We start from the raw sequence: 19,260 nt of genomic DNA, 5'->3' as shown, positions 1-19,260 counted from the left end.
ACTAAAATATACAACTAGCTAGCAACTTGAAATAAACTTGCAATTAATCAAATGATACTTTATTGCTATAGACGAATAAAACAAATTATACAGCTAATTCTACCAGAGGTAAAAGTATTGACCAGAAGTTTAACACCAAAATAGCATGAAACCAGAACTCAAAAAAAAAAGTCCCATGTGTTGATGCTGTACACGAAATATCCAAAACTCAAATAGAAAAGAATTGGAATGCTGAAAAAGTAAAAGTATATACCAAACTAAAGTGCCTGTTCAAAAGCTTATTACCTGGTAGCCTCCTTATATTGGTGGGCCTAATAGCTTCATGAGCTTCTTGGGCATTCTTCACCTTCTTGAAGTATCTTCGTACACTCTTCGATGCAAATTTGTCACCATACCTATGAAGAAAAAAACAATACTTTTGCTTAGAAAGACAATAGATTAAGAAAAGAAAAATCCTCAAAATAGAGAAGGAGGGGGATACAATGAATGTCAGTGTATAATTTACAAAAAAGAAAAAAGGAAAAAGGAAAAAGGAAAAAAAAGAAAAACGTCAACAATTATGACGAAAATAGGATCGCTTATTTTAAAGTTTATATTAGAATCAAGGTTAGATAAAGCAGGAAGAACAGTTTTTCTTCATCCGCCCTCCTTCTCCCTTCCTCTTTGTGCAACGTGAGAGTCTCTTACTAAGTACTGCCATTTTGCACTTGCAATTAGTTAGGGAAATACGAAGGCTTTCAACATTCAAATTCAAACTGCTGACAATGACAATACTAGATTGTCGTCCTGCATTTGAAGCATGTTTGTGGATGAAGGAGGCACTTGGTATGTTGAATTTAAGAATTTGGTTGTATTTCACAGATTTTCTATTAAAAAGAATGAACGAGACCATGTATGAAATCCAAGTGCAGGAATTCTCAAGGTGTTTGCAAAAATTTATAAGATTGGAAACATATCAGACCCCAAACACATCCAACTAACAGCAAAAATTGAAATTTCAACAAAATTAAGCATCTCAAATACAAGTAAGAAAACATCATGAATTGGATTTGCAGCTTCATGATTCTTAAATTGATATAGACCAAACAAACACCTGAGTTTTCCGAACAACCATATAGACCTTAGTGGTCTGGAATCTGTACCAAATACTTCAAATCCTCTATTCCAGCATATCCATGTGTATGCCAATTAAATGCAAGATGTTGGGGGGAGCTCAGTTGGAATGAATGCCGTATCAGGTCCTGTGACTTTGTGAGCTCATGAAGGCTCAATAGGAATTTTAAAAATGTGGCTAGGTTCTCTATAGTCAACAAAATATATCGGAATTCGAAGATGGAAATGGCATGAGACGCACACATGCACACACAGACTCTGGCAATCAGAAGATCAGACCTATCTCACTAAAAATGGCTTCCACATAGTCAACAAAATACATAAAATGAAAAAGCTGGAAATAGCATGACACTCACACGTACACATATGTATGCACTCACATCAAAACTAGCTTACATATAGTCAACAAAATAGCATGACACTCACACGTACACATATGTATGCACTCACATCAAAACTAGCTTACATATAGTCAACAAAATATACAAAAATTCAAAGACAGAAAACGGTATGCACTCACATCAAAACTAGCTTACATATAGTCAACAAAATATACAAAAATTCAAAGACAGAAAACGCATGCGTGCGCGCCCACCAGTTAATGTGTAAACATGACAAACTACCCACCTTTCTTTGACAAAGGAATTGATATCCTCTGCAGCGTCTTGAGAAACCTAATCAATCAAGAAGTGAGTTGTAATAAGGGCAGAATTAAGTTTTCCAGAATATAGAAAAACATGCATTGACAAAGGAAGTAATGTCCTCGCACAAAAGCAGCAGTTTTCAACTCATAGACAAACACTAACTATATAATACCCCAATGATATCAGTAGTAAAATTAGAAAGTACAAAATATGTAAGGGATAAGGCTCCAATTCATATGTAAGGCATAAGGCTCCAATTCATAATTGAGCTTGTACCAAAATAGAAGTCATCTGACAGAACTGGTACCTACATGCAGACCATCAGTTCTCATATATGTTATCAACCCGGTTGCCTCCCCGTCTGAAAGTTTAATCCCCTCATACAGCTTCTGAGCGAGCTGTTGAATATATGTACTAGTTAGTGATAACTAAAAGCACAAAAACTGTCATCACTTAGAATACAAATATATGAGAAATATGTTGACCTACTAATTTGTCAAGGTAATATATGAGAAAGATGTTGACCTACTAATTTGCCAAGGTTAGGTTAACATGGAAAAAAAGTTAAAAAGATTGCAGTAAAAAAATGCAAGAACAAGCGCATAAAAGCAAGTTGATTTGTCTCCACGACTGTTAGACAGCATGTAAACACCAAACAGGCTTTGCCTGCATAAAAAGTAAAAAGACTAGGAGAAAAATGATTTAATCCATGAAAAATGCTCTAAGCTTGCTTTTGAATGCACAAAAAGTTGCATTCCATGAAAATAAGTAAACAATAACTATATCAGAAAGAACTAAAAAAAACTATACCAGAGTGGACTCTCCACTATCTAAGTGAATTTGCAGTCTTATCAGTTATCAGTTTAGGAACAGATAAAACAGGACCGCGTACTTAAATATTTGAAGAAGAAGCTGACCTTCATTGTATAGGAAGCTGTAAAATGCAATTTATGCAGCAATCCTGCTGCAAGTGTTGCATGCTCTATATAGGCAGGGGGCATTTTTCACAATTTTGCTTGTTTTGGTGGCTAGCACTTCAAATTTTGAACAATTAATTCGCTTTTCAATGTCTCGTGCCTCAGCAGAAGAACTTATAGAAAGCTGATCCAATTTTTGGGAGTTGAAATGTGTCATATGTGAAGAAATAGAACTTCTTCTCCCTGATGAATCCAAACAAGTATTATGAAAGTCTACTCCAATGGTCCAATACTCTTTCTTGTTGAACTTTTCTATCTCCATTTCCCTATCACATATGAGAGCTAAAGCTGCAGATTGTACTCGTCCAGCAGACTGACAACCAGGTAATTTCCTCCACAGTAGAGGTGATATATTAAATCCAATCAAATAATCCAAGGCACGCCGTGCAAGATAAGCATTGACCAAGTTACGGTCAATATCCCTGGGAGCCTGCAAAGCACTTTTGATTGAAGACTCGGTTATTTCATGAAACACTACCCTTGCTACAATAGTGTTCTCGCTCAAGGCATCTTGCTGCTGCAACATCTCTGTAATATGCCAGGCAATTGCTTCACCTTCACGATCAGGATCTGAGGCTAGAATTAATTTTTTTGCTCTGAAACATAAGAACATGCAAAAAGATGATGAGATGTACAAAAAGTTCACAGACAAATAACCGTAGATGGATAATACAAAACCCTAATAGAGACATCAAGAAAGAATATTCATAATCTTATATAATGTGAATAAGCTAAATAAAAGGAAACTCACCCATTTAGTGCAACCTTAATGCTTTTGAGATGAGTCCAGGCACTCGCAGGCACTTCCCACACCATGCTGAAGTCATCATCAGGCCGAACAGATCCTGATCTCCCAGCCAAATCCCTCACATGACCATAACTAGGAAGCACTTCATACATATCTCCTAGATAGTTCTGAATAACTCTAGCTTTGGTGACTGACTCTACAACAACTACTGATTTACCAGAGGGTGGATAAAGGGGTCCAATTTTCTTAACTTTAGAGTCTCCAGTGAAAGTATGTAGAACATTGCTTGTGGTTATATGAGATGAATTAGTAGAATTCGTTGCCTTGTCTTCTGATGTTTTCTTTGAACTCTTAACCTCCACTTCTGTTGAAGAGGAACTAGAAAGCACCTTATCCTGTTTGTTATTCCTGGGCTTTTGATTACGTTTTACAGAAGGCTTAGCACTTTGGGCTTTGTCAATGTTCTTAGCTGACCCTTCATTATCTATGCTCTCTTGTACAACCTTTTCTTCATCCTGATTCTTCTTAGGCTTCGGATTCCTTTTTGCAGGAGCTTTAACATTTTTGACCTTAGCATTGCTTTTGGCTGATTGTCTTTTAGCTAAACCATCTTCTGCAGCTTTCTCTTTGCTCTTCGCATCACTAAGTGTACTGCTAGTTATCAACTTACTAGGCTTGGCATTGCTTTTTCTTATGGATGGTTTTGGGGTTGAAACTGCAGCACTTATTTGCCCATTAACACTGTTACATACAGTTGATTTGTCCCTTTTCTTTAGCCCATCTCCAGTCCTTTTACCTTCTGATACTGCATCATCACCAGCTCCTTTTGATTTTATTCTACATGGGACCTTCTTTTTTCTCTTTGAGGAAAATGATCTTGTTCTCATAAGTTCATGAGCCACCGAATTCAATCTAATACAGTTTCCAAATTCAAAAGTGTTTCTTGGAGAGCAAAGTCTCCAAATTGGCAAGTGTGAACAAATGCTAACAGGGATATGAGAAATATAAGAATCTGTTAGGTTTACTGATATATCTGTGAAATTAGGATGTGTTGTCTTCCTAAACCTTGCCCCTCGGGAAAATGGTGAGTATGGGCTACATGAAAATTTCTGCATTGTCCTGTATTTAAGCTGCCACAAGAAACCCAGAACAAAACATACTGTCAATAGAGGAATAAAAGTAATGTAAACAAAGTTCTAGAAAATAGATGCCCCATGCCAGTCTAATTTGAGTTTTTTTTTATTTTTATTCGCATTCAGTAATATGTAAGGAAACTCAACAAAGTGAAGTATGGGAAGAGAGCAAATTAATTGGCTGAATTTAGAATCCAATCTTACACAGTACATTTCACTTAGCGAAAATAAATTGAAGGCTTTTGTTTTGGAAAAAAGTTGACTTCTTTAGAGCAAACAAAACCTGCTTGAACAATTTCTTCTACAAACAAATTAACGAAAAGTATAAAGCTCAGTTTTTTATAGTTATGTTAGCACTTCACTGAAGCCTACTCCAAGGAACCATGAAGAGGAAACAAAACATTGACTCAATAATATAAAGGAAAAAAATTAAAAATATCAAGAATGGCAAAATTCTAAGTCAACTCACTTTACCAATCAACTCGCAAAACTAAAGAAATCAATTCAATGTCTCAATAAGAAATCAAAGTCACACAACCCGAGCAATATAGGATCATTTTCTATCTGAATCCATGAAAAGATTGAAACTTTCGTCTCTCATCCAAAGCTCAGGACATTGAAAAATTACCATGGTCGCAGAAATAGACGAGGAATCGGAGAAATTCCTCGTAAGGCAACTGAAGGTCGAGAGCTTGCGGAGTTGGAGCGCCATTAAAGAAGCTCCTGTGATGTTAAATTATAATTATAGCATTCATCGTATTGGTATTAATGAAATTAAACAGGGGGATTTGGTGTTTGCAGACGACCGCTGCTCAATAGAGAAGAGAGAGGGAGGGAGATTTATCAAGGGTTTTTGGAGGAGCGTAGAGGATAGGGGCTGTAATCGGGTTCGGTCTGCTCATCACTTACCCGACCCGTATGACTGTTATAACCACACCCGATTAATCCGGTTTCCAAGCGGGTTCGATTCGACCCGCTTGCATCCCTAAAACCCTTGCCGCTCTCTCTCTCTCTCTCTTTCTCTCAAGCGAAAATGGCGACGATGAGAACGACCGCGAAATCTCTCCACCTCCAGCGATCTCTACTCCGAACTCCCTTCATCCGCCGTTTCCACTCAGGTCCCAAACTCTAACCCTGACCCTAAACCTCCCCTCTTTTTCTCAATTCCTTCTAAAAAAATATCCCCTTTTTTATCGCAGATGACATTTTCGGCGACAAGAAGGGCAACGACAGCAACGCCTTCGAGTCCTCGACGATTTCGAGAAGGCGACTCTTCGGATGCGGACCCCAGGAGGCGGCGGCGGGGCGATAGTCGATCCCGATTCGTTCTTTCGGAAGCTGGATCGGATCGAGAAGAGATCGGGAGGTGCGGCGTTCTGTCGAGAGGGAGATGGGCGGAAGGTGGAGGCGCGACGGCGCGGCGGGGGATGAATGGAGGGTTTTCGATACGCTGGATGATGGGATGGATGATAAGCTGAAGAGAGCTGCGACGACGTTTCAAGTCAGCGATGAGATCGAGGATGATGATTATGCGTTCAGGCCTGATGTCACTTTTATCCCGCCAACCACTTACACGCCTAGGGTCTGTATCAGTTTTTTTTAGGGCTTGTTTGGATTGAGGGGAATGAGGGTGAAGGGAAGTTAGGGGAACCATTCACCTCCATTCACCTTGTTTGGGAACACTTAGGGCCTGTTTGGATTTGTAGGGGGTGAAGGGAAGTTAAGGGAAACTGAGTGAAGTGAAGTGAAGTGAAGTGAAGTGAAGGAAAGAGAGTTCTCTTCTCCTTGATTACACCCCAATTTGGGGGGTAACAATTTTTATACTATTAGGGGGTGAATCAAGGAGAACTAGGGTGAATTAACTTCACCTCCTAAGTGTTCCCAAACAAGGTGAATGGAGGTGAATGGTTCCCCTAACTTCCCTTCACCCTCATTCCCCTCAATCCAAACAAGCTAGAAAATTGTACTAAAATGTTAATTCATCTTGTTTGGGAACACTTAGGGCTTGTTTGGATTGAGGGGAATGAGGGTGAAGGAAAGTTAGGGGAACCATTCACCTCCATTCACCTTGTTTAGGAACACTTAGTAGGTGAAGTTAATTCACCTCCATTCACCTTGGTTCACCCCCTAATAGTATAAAAATTGTTACCTCCAAATTGAGGTGTAACCAAGGGGAAGTGAATTCCCTTCCCTTCACTCAGTTTCCTTTAACTTCCCTTCACCCCCTACGAATCCAAACAGGCCCTTAGGAGGTGAAGTTAATTCACCCTAGTTCCCATTGGTTCACCCCCTAATAGTATAAAAATTGTTACCCCCAAATTGGGGTGTAACCAAGGGGAAGGGAATTCCATTCCCTTCCCTTCCCTTCACTCAGTTTCCCTTAACTTCCCTTCACCCCCTATAAATCCAAACAGGCCCTTAGAGGTGAAGTTAATTCACCCTAGTTCCCCTTGGTTCACCTCCTAATAGTATAAAAATTGTTACCCGGTGAAGTTAATTCACCCTAGTTCCCCTTGGTTCACCTCCTAATAGTATAAAAATTGTTACCCCCAAATTGGGGTGTAACCAAGGGGAACCCTAATAGTATAAAAATTGTTACCCCCAAATTGGGGTGTAACCAAGGGGAAGGGAACTCCCTTCCCTTCACTTCACTTCACTCAGTTTCCCTTAACTTTCCTTCACCCCTACAAATCCAAACAGGCCCTTAGTGCAAAAGTTTTTACTTGCATATTAGTAGTTATATTGATTTCCCTCTGCATATATTGAATACTTTTAACTCCTCCAAATACTATGGCCTCTTACAGGATCTCGACCTTACGAAACCTGCGGTTCCAAAGAGTTTCAAAAGAAATGAATTTGAAACAACTACGAAAGAGGCTCTGATGAAAGCCGATTTCAGGGTGAGTCCTTACTTGAGAAACAAGAGCTACTTTTGTAAGTGCATGGTTCAAGAATAGATACCCATTATGCTTTTGTACTGTACTATAAGTCGCACTATATCGTGAATAGCTGGTTATCAATATCTAAATCGAGAAAGTTGTTGCCACGTCTTTTTGGGATGTTCATCAGGGCAATGCATGCAAAAGTTCCTCTTTTATGCATGAAATTCACGGTTGTAGAGCATAAGTTGCAGACACGTTAAATAAAGATGTAGGTCACTTTTAAAGCATATTAGCATATTAAGTGGCTAATGAAGGCTTAGAGGATATTCAAGTATCTAATTAACTTGCAGAATCCAATGAGCCCTGGTGAATAATTTTTAGGCCATGTAGTTTTTTTCTTGAAAGCTGCTATTCAATAGAACATCCATAATTATGTTAAGGATGTCTGTGAGTAAAAAATTCATCTAAATTAGTCATATATGACTATCAACTTATATCAGGGGGGCCAGTGTAATATTAGTTTTGGTAAAGTAGTGTCACAACAATATTTTTAAGCTAACTCCAAAGTAGTGGCTGATGAGTGGTCATGTACCTATGCTAAAAGCATTAATTACATGTCCCAGAATATTTATAACTTACCTTATACCAAACTTCCCCCTCGAAATGCATTAGTTGTTTGTTTTCCCTAAACGTAGTACTCTTTAACGTGTATATCACTCCATGCAGAATGTGCGTTACCTTTCAAACTTTCTCACAGAAGCAGGAATCATCATCAAACGAAGCCAGGTGAACATGTAAATGTGCTTTAGTCTGCCTTAATATTGTTTGAACATTTGGTCCGAGTGTAAACATGTTTCCCCCTTACTTCTGTGCAGACTAAGATAAGTGCCAAAGCGCAGAGGAAGGTGGCAAGGGAGATTAAGACAGCACGCGCCTTTGGTCTCATGCCTTTCACTACCATGGGTAGAAAGCCTTTCGTTTTCGGAAGATCAATGGCAGATGTAGAGAATGATTATGAGTATGGCATGTATTATGACGACGACGATGTTGATGATGTTGCTACGGAGCCGGTTGAAGGAAAATAATTTACCATGATCAGGATGTTGAGGTACTGATAGCTATATCCTAAGGTATTTACAGGCAATTTAAGCTTCTGCTTTGGGGGCATGCATTTTATTGGCTGATCATTTTTCGTAGTACCGTTTTGTTTGTTTGTACACCTTTTAACTTTTGTTTGTTATAGTGCATTAGTAATATGTAATATTAGTAGAGACTAGGGAGTAATTAGCGCAGCTGAGTTATTAATCTGTTAAACTTTGTGGTCATGAAATAAAGCAACTGGTTTTTTCTTTGCACTTTCCCTCTATGGAGACAATAGATCCAAAACTTTCATGTACAAAGAAAGCTCTGCACAAATGAAGCTCGTAATAACATACGCACAAAGTACAATACTAACCTTGCAGAAACCTTTCTCAGAAAATGCAATGATCCTGATTTCCTATTCATTTGGGATATCCAAATATCAGACTTGTACTTCATCATATCATTTTCTGTCATAATTGACGAAAAAAGGTCCTCACTGCGACAGATTCAGTATTCCATCTGTCTAATACATTCCATCTCTTGAAGATTTTTCTTATCCAAGTAAAACTGTCTAGCTTCAATTAAGTGGGATGAGGATCTTTTCCATCATATGTCTGTATGGTTCCTGCAGTCCCTGTCATAAGCTATAGAAATTTAGTTGAAGTGACAGTTTCTACATAAATCTTTGTACCTGCTAAATAAGCTATCCTCTGCTGGCCTTAGCACGTATTTAACACCTCTTTGATCTTGGTAGCATCTATTCCCTCTACCCTTATTCCTTTTGGAATAAATCATCCATAGATGCAGAAACTGAGAATGATACCTTTTGGGTTCTTAATGATCCTGTCACTGTAAAGCATCATCCTATTCTTAAGCTCAATTGTAATCATATGTGCATAACATAATAGAGCTCCACTAGGAAACCTAGGCATGCTGTTTAATGTGATCAAATCCAGATTGCAGATCCACCTTCGGTCAACTTCACTTGCTAGAATGAGGACATATTTGGCCAGGTGAGATAGGTCAAGAGAAGAAGCTGTGAGATGGATGGGCTAAGAGATTTGCAATTTAAGAATAGAGGAATACTAGTAATTGCTTCACAGCACTTGTGCAGTAATTCGTCTGCTGTTCTCCATTTAATCAGGAAGTTTCTATTCTTCAATGCAGAAATTACTCTGCTTTATTTTCTTACCATAGTGCTATTAATGTCATCTGAAAATGGGAATGTACATCAAGATACAGACCATGTATATTCTCTTGTAATGGGAATATATAGCAAAATATGTACTCATACAAGGTTGACACTTATCCTTTCACTGATAATGTTCTATTTGAAGTTAAATAATTCAATCCAGTTTTAATAGCAAATTGAATGATATAATCTACATTCTATAATGTACAAGTTTTACGAGATGCAATCCATTTACTTTGAATTCATATATGATCTGATGGTAGGGTAAATTAGGAAGAAGAAACCAAAGTAGCGGCTCACAAATCTCAATTGACATTGAAAAAAGAAAATTTTCTGCGCCTAATAGGACTAGTGGGCTTATCATGTGAATAGTAGATGGAGAGTTAGTTGCATGAGTACTCTTAGCATTCCTTAAAAGGTACTAAGGTAGAGGCCAGTATTGGGTCCAATTTATTACAACATTAACCCATCTTATTCTATTCAATGTGTGACTAATTACGGTTAGTGTCTTAAATGTTAGCCGTCATGTTAGACATGGCGGTCGGCTGACATATCGGGTTTGGCATCAAACCAACATGATATGTTGATTTTTAAGTCGCATTGGGTCCATGTCGGCGACATTTAGGCAAAAATCGGATATAGCAGGTGAAATATCAACGGTTAAAAGTCCGCGGATTTGCTCAAAAATCCTTTTTTTCTTAACAGTTTAACTTGCATTTGAACCCGATCCGCCCCAAACCCAACTTAAGCTTGAACTATATCTTTTGGTAGGACTTTCTTTTTGCCCAAATCAAAAAATGCAGCAGTTGCTGTTTCGACTTCTTTCTCTTCATTGCAAAATCAAAGACACATCATCAAATCAAAGCCTCTCTCTCTCTCTCTCTCTCTCTCTCTCTCTCACTGAGGAAAATTATGGTTTGAGCTTTCTCTCTCTCTCTCTCTCTCTCTCTCTCTCTCATCACACAGAGGAAAACTAGTGAGTGTTTGAAAGTAGGGGGTGGAACCTAAAGCTTCAAGCCTTCAACTGTCCTTTTTCTTTGAAAGATACGCCTCACCCTCCCATCTCTCTCAGTCCCTCTCTTAGCATCTTCGTCTCTCTTGTTCTCTCAGCCTCTTTGTCTCTTTGGTTGCAATCAATAAGTGCATCAAACGTGAGATGTGAATACATGTGGAATACAAAGTTATTGCTGTCACGCCCTGAATTTGCAACAAAAAATTTTAAATATGATTTACGTGACAGCAGCGATCCATGCACGAGACAAGTTCCGAACATGAGTCAAACCTGACACTTCATATCACAGAGCTTATCTCAAAACATAAGTAAACTTTCTGATGATAGAAGTTCAGAGCCACTACATATATAATCAGTACTTACAACCCACAAGCTCACCGTTACAAGCATTTTACAAAATAAAGCATATTGTTGATTGTATGAAACCACCAAAGAGGAGGTTTTCTCATGTAACGCTTCTCAGCGATGTGCCACAACCAAAAGTCCAGCTTATAATATAGCTAGACGAGATCTGAAAAATAAAAGAAAACAACGGGGTAAGCTAGGGCTCGGTGAGAACATTTCCCATTAGTGTTCCTAAGTTACTAACAAAATAATAACAATAATAATAATTCCCAGAAATAATGAATTATAAGGTTTGCACCACAATTTTAAAAATAGCAAGGTACGGTCCAAACAATATACTATTGTTATTTTTATGGAAGAAATGCAACAGTTTTATGTTTCTTTCTTATTTACAAACTAAATATACTGTAATATATTCCAAAATCAGACCTCTTTTTTAAAAGAAGGTAATTACTAAGAAAGAAATGGACTATTAAATTTGTGCAAAACCAAAGGTTTGTGGTTTTTTCTATTTCACAGTCAATTGTCACAATCTTAAATCTCGATGATTCATTCGTGAATGTGAAAATCACCTCATAGGTCACACTAAGACTATAAATTATAGCCTAGTAGCATGGGAATACGTAAAACGCATCACATAACAGATAATTCACGGGAATCAAATGCACCTAATGCTACTATAGGTTGTTGGCCAAATACAGAAAGGCCAGAACAGATTTTTCAGAATGACCAAATACTGAAGAGTCAAATACAGAAGGGCCAATAAAGGTGCAGACGGAATACTCCATAGTGGACTTTTTGAGGGTTTAAAAACATCGAGAATCACTTGTCAAATCGGAAACACATCACTAATTACTTAGGCTACTACAATTGCCATTAAGCGGATAAATTTGAAGCATATTCAAGTTAGATTGAAACAACAGAGATAATACAACATGCAAACTTAACTAGTCTAATAGAAGTACCAAGAATAATGATGTGAATCACACTTGCGGACATGCAAATATCCCATGGCTAGCACAAATTGACTAGATCTCTTGAAATAGTGGGAATTGTAAAAGAAAATAAAGATATACGCTAGATATAATTAAGTTTGATAATGTGATAAATGTGCAATGTCAGCCGAAAGATGGTAATTAATTTGCTAATGATCATTATATGACATATATGTTAATGGGTTGTCAAATTTTAACTCTCTTCCTATTTAAATATTTATGTTTAGGCGATATAATTTATTAAGTATGTTTAGATTTAAGTTATGATATTATATTACACGTATGCACACCATCCGATATGGCAATCCAATATTTTTCTCATGTCTCCTAATATATCCCTAATTACTGCTATCTGACATGAATTTTAACCATCCGACATGTATCCGACATCCAACATTTAAACCTTAATTCTAGTATTTAATTCCACACCTAATTGCTCATTTATGTGACTACACTTAAACCCAGCGCTGTCCCCTTTGTACGAATTAAATCATCATCCATTACTTTGCATTTCATACACTAGTCAATATTTTATGTTCTGGAGTTTTATTCTACTTTAAATTTATCAGAGACATACTTGAACACTCTACCCTCTTCATGGACCAGTACAATCAATTTCTGAAGAAGCAGACAATCTTCTTTCTCTTGCCCCATAAGTTTTCATCTCCAAATTATTTGATATTATTTGGTCTACAAAATTATACAAGAGTACCAATGAAATGAGAAATTACACTCCTCTGCCTATAATTTCTTGTAGAACCCTATTCCCTATATTTGTGCCAACTCGTATATACTTATGGGATAGCAGTCGCCGGCCTCAGGACCATAGCTTCTGGCAGCCATGATAGCATTAGCTGCTTGTGTCGGATGGAAGGAATCCCAGAAGACAAACTGGTCTCTGGTGTTGCATGGCCTTTGAAGTGGCAGACAGCTTACTTCTCCCCCATACATACCATTCCCACAACAAGCTTGGTTATTAACACTAAACCCTGAACGCATGAACAAGAAAATCATTAAACTCCATATCATTATTTTTAAGACTATTTAACTTCCATTTCTTTTTGGCAGATGATACTGACCATATTTAGAAGAATTTTGGATCAAGTCATAGAATGAGACGTAGATATTCTGGTAGACAAAGAAGGATCCTGGTAGGCTGTTGTTAAGTTTGACTGTGAGTGGAAGGAGTCGCTGGTTGAATGCTGAGACCACCTTATTGACTCGCTCGATGCAGCGCCCATCTGTGCTGTTGTGCTGGTTGAGCTGGCTTGGTATGCATCCAAGTGGACCAAGTCCTACTACCACTATTTTTCGAGCTCCAATGCTGTATAATCTCTGCATGAGGAAACAGATTTTAGATACAACAGCATTAGATTTTATAGGAGCAATGGGAATTCTGGACAGCATTAGATTGTATAGGAGCAATGGGAATTCTGGTTGTGTTTATGTGTTTGGCTTAAAGGCAAGGAAACTGAATGGCTATAGGAGAACCTAGCTTGATAGTAAGGTTGTCCATCCTATATGTCAACTAGCCTGAAGGTTTTGATCTTACTGACCAAGAATTTAGCATCAACTTGCAGGACTGAAGCATGTTTCAACTTTTCATAAATTTGGGTTGATTTTTGCCAAGGTTCCTTCTCAATGTCGAGTTTTTTTTGGTCAACTCTATCAGCTATTTCTACTATTTTTTTGCCTATTGTCTAGTGTTCCTACAGTGGAGATTAGAATAAATCACTGATCTTAGAGAGTTTTAGGGAACAAATGTCCCTTACCCTTTTTTCCCCTGAGAAAAGTTTGGATAGCGCTTTATGATCCCATTGGCAGTAATTTATTTTGATGACACAGGACTGCAGGAGAGACCTTAGGAATGATCTGGTTTCTGCTGGATAATTAAAAAGTTTGGTAGAAAATACAGTTGGAAGAGGAATTACGCTGTGGTCAGATTGCAATTACTATTTCCAGCAGGCATTCTGACAGCAGTTGGTGGACAAACTGTGGCGAGTTATTTCAGGTTCAGTGTGTCTTGGATAACAAATTATGTGCAGGTTGCTGCCTATTTTGTGACACATGATCTTTGTTCGACGGAAAATGCTAGAGACACACCCTTAAACCACACTTCCAACCACACTCCTCTCTCGCTACAGTGCACTGGGGTCCACATGAGAATTTTTTAAAAATTCTCATGTGGGGCCTAGTGCACTGTAGCAAGAGAGGAGTGTGGTTAGGGTTGTGGTTTAGGGTGTAACCGTAGCGCCTCTCTTGTTCGACATCTACTAAACCCTACTCATTTCTTGTCATAAATGTGCTTTAATGGGTTTTAGGCTACATTAAGATAAATGTTCTACGACCAGCTCCTATCTATGAGAACTAATGTCATTATTCTGAATACTTTGTGGAAACAAGAGTCTTTAGAATCTTAGACCGATGTAAACATCGGAAACATGTGCTTTAAGACAACAGTGATAGTTTGGTATCCTTTTTTTTAAAGTAAAAACAAGGGTTAAACCCCGTTCATTAACAATCAGAATTATCAAAAGATAGATCAGTACAAAACAAGGACACGAACTGTGTCTATATGTTGGAATATAGAAAATAGAATTTCTACTAGAAGTGATGTATAACCTTACCGTCATTCATCGTTGACACAGATTTAAGGAAGAACCAAAGCCAGCCATACATATACATATACATAGTAGAAATTAAAATTTCTATAAACAGCAAAAAAGATAAAGTTAAAAATATAATATATACAGAAATGTGTGAGAACAAAACAGCAAGAGAAAAACACTTCAATTGTCATCAAACACTTGCTCTTGATACTTTGGTATCCTTAATCTTTGGTGAAATTTTAATGTAACATTTGGGTTCAAATTTAGTTATTTCCAATGGTTTTGCTTGTTTATCTGGGATTTTTTTGTCCCTGCTGATAAACAATGCGAACTGAAAACTCTTGGTAGTAAGTATTGTGTTCTGTATATTGGTGACTTTTTGGCGCCGTTCATCCACCAGGAGTCAAGATATTAATAGTCTAGCAACAATTGGATCCTGCAATCGGCAATGTATCATCTTAAGTATTGTTGTATTGCCCTTTTCATACTTCTAACGTTTCTAGGATTTTCTACTTGACCTGTTTGCTCTTAAGCTGATTCAAATCCAATTTGAACGAGGTTGTCGATCTGTATGTCAATAGATGGGCATCCAGTACTTAGTTCATCTGAAATATTACGTGCTTGGATATCGATAAGTTATCCAAAGTGTAAGATGGTGATGGAGTATTTGCATGCCCGAGTATTAACCTACGTGACTGAACCCTTTCTACTCAAGTTTCATATTCCCCTTTCCGTAGTGATCATCTATAAGCATGTTGAGTGTCATGAAGTGAAAACTTATTCGAACTAGAACGAAACTTTAGCAACGTCTATACAAAATAGAAGAAATCAGAAAGTACCATGAGTTGCTGAGACAAGTTGGTGATGAGAAGATCGGCGAAGGCATCGCCTGAGTAAATCCGGCTAGTAGCATAAAGTTTAGGAAGTAGGTAGTTGTTAATGTAGTCATTGCTCCCTATATTAACTATGAACAATGAGCTTTCCAGGAATCGAGCGAGTGCTGCCGCGTTTGGTATCAAATTTGGTAGATCCTTCCTCACCGTCTTCTCAAATAAATTTAGCTGCCCCGTGAATGTAACCCTGGCTCCCTGTCACACTTACAAGCGTCAGCAAAACCGCTTTCAGGAAGTGAGGCGCGACGCGACGAAAAGGAAGCAAGACTTACATAGTTTATGCCAGTGTCTTCAAGAATGCCCGCGGCAGCTGAAGCGTAGTTCACACCATCCAAGATCTTGGAAGTTCTTGAAGCTAGACTCAAGTATGGAGGTGGGTAGGGTAACCCTAGGTGCTTAGCTACAATGCATGTCAACACAAGGTTATGCTACCACATTTTTATGTAGGGTTAACTGTAGACACAACCCTTCTCTCATTATCGCCTAAACTATTTTATTCGTGTTTATACCGTTTGACGGTGTAATTTCTCTTGTTTGGTTGAGATATCATGTGAGATTCACGTGACAGTAAACTATCTTTTATTCTAGGTCAGGTTAACTAAAAGAAGATTAAATCGTCCTCTAACTTGATAGCGAAAAAAAAAAACTTCTATCCTTTAGAATGTGTAAGCGCTCGTAGAATAGTTTAGAGAATCAACTTACAGCCGAAATCTGCAACAGTGAGCCCGTTGCAGAAACGACCGCTGGGCTGGCCAAAATCAATGCCGTAGGGTGCGTAGTTCGCCTTGGCAAGCGACGGTAGGAAATTGTTGTTGCCATTGTCAATAAGGGAATCGCCGAATATGAACATTGCCGGCGATTTTGCACATTCTGGTGTGCAAAGAAAGCTTGAAAACACAAGAAGTGAGAGGAGAAATTTGGAAGGGAAACAAGTTCCCAGTCCACTTCCTTTCTTCTCCATTATCTCGAAGTTTTCTCGGAGGGAAGCGAGTTAGTTACAAGGGAAGCTCCTATTTGTATTGTTTCAAAGTTACTTGTCATCAAAAAATAATGAGAGGTAGTTGAAGGTTACAATTATTTTTATTACTCCTACTGTCAATCCATGTTGAGCTAGTTTCTGTTTTTTTTTTTTTTTACCTCTGGAGATTCTTTGTATAGGGTCATTTAATTTTTCTGTCTGTGGATATTAAATGAAAGGTGGGCTCCTCTACATAAGAGCTTCTGATATACAGTATACCGACCAATCTCTACACAAAGTTACCACTATAGATGCAAAGCTCCAATTTTTTGATAAAAAAATTTGACTTCAAACTTGCAGCTAAAAGAGATCTTTGAAAACTACAGGTGAAGATGGATAAAATGTTGGGAAAGTTACATGACCCTGTTGAAGGGATCCTAGTCCAAATCTAGAATTTGAGCTTAATCATTTTGTACACAGACCCCTAGTTGCTAATTTTCCTTTACCTGCACAAGAGACGAAATAAGTGCACTGAGAATGTCTATCTGCACCTGAACAAATACTAAAGGTGGTCTTGCTCACAAATGGGTGATACTAGAGGGGTTTATTAACACTTAACCCTATAGAAGAAAGTTCAAGATCTACCACCAACGTGCTAGAGTAAACTGTTTCTCCACATCAATAATGGTGTTTTTTCTGGGTTTTTTTTTTTTTTTGGGTGGTGGGTCATCATCATTAACTTCACATTTATACTTCATCAAATGCAAATGCACCCTGTAGATATCATTTGGCAATATTATTCAACTGTTATATGATAAAGGCCTGTTCGTTTGCCTTAAAAAAATGGGAAATCAAAGAAATAGAAAACTATTTCTAAGAAAAATGGGTTTTTGAATTGTTTGGCTGGCTAAAAAAAAAGGAAATCAAAGAAATGGAGATGAGATGAGATGAGTTGTCACATTATTATTGGATGATGTGAGTGATTTTTTAAGAAAAATAGTTTTGCTGTTGTTCGGTTGGCGAAAAAAATAAGGAAATGCAGGGGAGAGCCTCCGCAGCAGCTAGCATCTGTATCCTGAGTGGCATTCTAGACATGCTTTGTTGACTTTGGGTGTTTTATTTGTTCCCTTTTGGTTAGGGGCTATCAGTGCCTAGCATTTTCAGTCTCTTATCAGTATTGTAGTGTTTTCTATGATCCTTATGAAACGTTGTCTATTTTTGGTTTCCTTTTGCCTTCTTTAGAAGATGGTATCGGTTGGTGTGGTGTGGTAGGGGACGACTATGGTCCGCTCCCTACCCACCTCTCTCACTGATCTCACCATCATCTAGAGAAGAAGTATGTACATTCTTCTATCTTCTATTAATAAATTCAAATGAACAGGGTACCTCACCCTGTTTCTCAGGTTCAAAAAAAAAAATAAGGAAATGAATTATAAGAAACCTATTTCCTGTAGTTTTGTTGTTTTCTTTTGTTTGGTTCATTCTTAAAAATAAGAAATAAAATGAGATGAGATGAGTTGTCATTGTATTATTGGGTGATGTGAAGAAAGATTAAGAAAAGTGTTTTCACAACTTTTTGGAATGAAAACTAAGAAATGAAATGTTAATGAGATGAGGTGAATTGTTATAATATTTTATTCGATGATGTGAGTGATTTGAAATGATGAAAAGAGATGAGTTGAGTGATGTTTGAATGAAAATAATATTTTATTAGATGTGATGGATGAGTTGTTAGATGAAAATAATATTTTATTAGATGTGGTGGATGAGTGGTTAGATGAAAATAATATTTTATTAGATGATGTGGATGAGTTGTTGGATTAAAATAATATTTTATTGGATGTTGTGGGTGAGTTTTAGGGATGGAAATGGAAGAAATGGGTTATTTTGAGATTTCCACCTTTTCCATTTCCATTTCTTGGTTTTTAGGAAATAAACGAATAGGCCTAAGTACTTAGTAGTCCTGTCAAGATGATATTGTCATTTTCAGATTTAATAAAATTGCTACATGGAAATTTCTTGCATATAACCAATTGAAAACTTTATAAGTGCTGGTATAAAACTAAGATTTCTATTACTATCAAACCCAATTATAAATATAGGGTTTATTTCGTGAAATTATCTGGATATTAAAAAAAATCTCTTGACCTTTTACATTTTTATCTTTTTCTCTCACTCTGATTCTCTGAGCAATCCTTTTAGTTGTTGGGAGTTGAACTGGTACTGAGTAATTGTGTTTTGCCCTTCACAGATCCTGTCTGCAACAATGGTCACAAAAACAGAATCTTCAGAAACAAGGGAGGATGGAAGTAAATTTGAATCTTCGGACACAAGGGAGGATGGAAGTAAATTTGATGTGACGAGTAAAAAAATGTTATCATAATTCATAATCTGTTCTTCTTGGTGTGTAACTTTGCATTGAATTATTAGTTTCTTTTTGCACCGCCTCCATGTTATTCATCCTCCTCCTCCGACTCCGAACACCTCCTCCGCCAATTCTGACTTTCAGCAAAATCTTCCCCACCTCCAGTTAAATAAAACAAGAAACATGTTTTGGCTCTGCCTAGGCGTCCGCTTAGGTGCCTATGCGTTAGACTATGTGTCTAGCGTCTAGCGTTTTCTATAACATTGCATGTGACAAGCACATGATTTGAAAAGAATAAGATACCCCCTTAA

General features: G+C 37.7%; 3 protein-coding genes across 7 annotated transcripts in view; 1 reads left to right on the top strand and 2 right to left on the bottom strand.

The window, feature by feature from the left end:
• LOC109849285 (DNA topoisomerase 1-like) overlaps positions 1-5,733 on the bottom strand; it is a 20,025-nt gene extending 14,292 nt beyond the window's left edge. The window contains 7 exon segments of the mRNA XM_020419097.1: positions 286-395; positions 1,741-1,787; positions 2,069-2,155; positions 2,675-2,734; positions 2,736-3,330; positions 3,486-4,612; positions 5,244-5,733. Of these exon segments, the coding sequence (XP_020274686.1) occupies positions 286-395; positions 1,741-1,787; positions 2,069-2,155; positions 2,675-2,734; positions 2,736-3,330; positions 3,486-4,612; positions 5,244-5,327 (2,110 nt within the window). The 5' untranslated portion in view covers positions 5,328-5,733.
• On the top strand, positions 5,976-19,033 carry LOC109849305. Of its 5 annotated transcripts, none has more exons than XM_020419127.1 (5): positions 6,001-6,197; positions 7,420-7,515; positions 8,224-8,283; positions 8,373-8,605; positions 18,836-19,033. In XM_020419127.1, exons 1-4 carry the CDS (start codon positions 6,006-6,008, stop codon positions 8,580-8,582), a joined length of 558 nt encoding a protein of 185 aa, XP_020274716.1. In that variant the 5' UTR covers positions 6,001-6,005; the 3' UTR covers positions 8,583-8,605; positions 18,836-19,033. The 5 variants fall into 5 exon arrangements, with proteins under 5 accessions (XP_020274736.1, XP_020274716.1, XP_020274708.1 ...); XM_020419119.1 differs by having other exon boundaries at positions 8,373-8,627; XM_020419138.1 differs by lacking the exon at positions 18,836-19,033 and adding an exon at positions 13,193-13,663.
• LOC109849295 (GDSL esterase/lipase 7-like) lies at positions 12,652-16,640 on the bottom strand. The gene is made up of 5 exons (XM_020419106.1): positions 16,329-16,640; positions 15,899-16,026; positions 15,573-15,821; positions 13,204-13,459; positions 12,652-13,113 (listed from the first exon to the last, which is right to left on the bottom strand). Exons 1-5 carry the CDS (start codon positions 16,585-16,587, stop codon positions 12,893-12,895), a joined length of 1,113 nt encoding a protein of 370 aa, XP_020274695.1. The 5' UTR covers positions 16,588-16,640; the 3' UTR covers positions 12,652-12,892.

Source organism: Asparagus officinalis, chromosome 1 (genome assembly GCF_001876935.1).
Source record: "Asparagus officinalis chromosome 1, Aspof.V1, whole genome shotgun sequence".
In the NCBI taxonomy this organism is placed as follows: Eukaryota; Viridiplantae; Streptophyta; class Magnoliopsida; order Asparagales; family Asparagaceae; genus Asparagus; species Asparagus officinalis.
The sequence above is the reverse complement of the archived record's forward strand: the minus strand, read 5'-3'. Positions and strand labels throughout refer to the sequence as shown.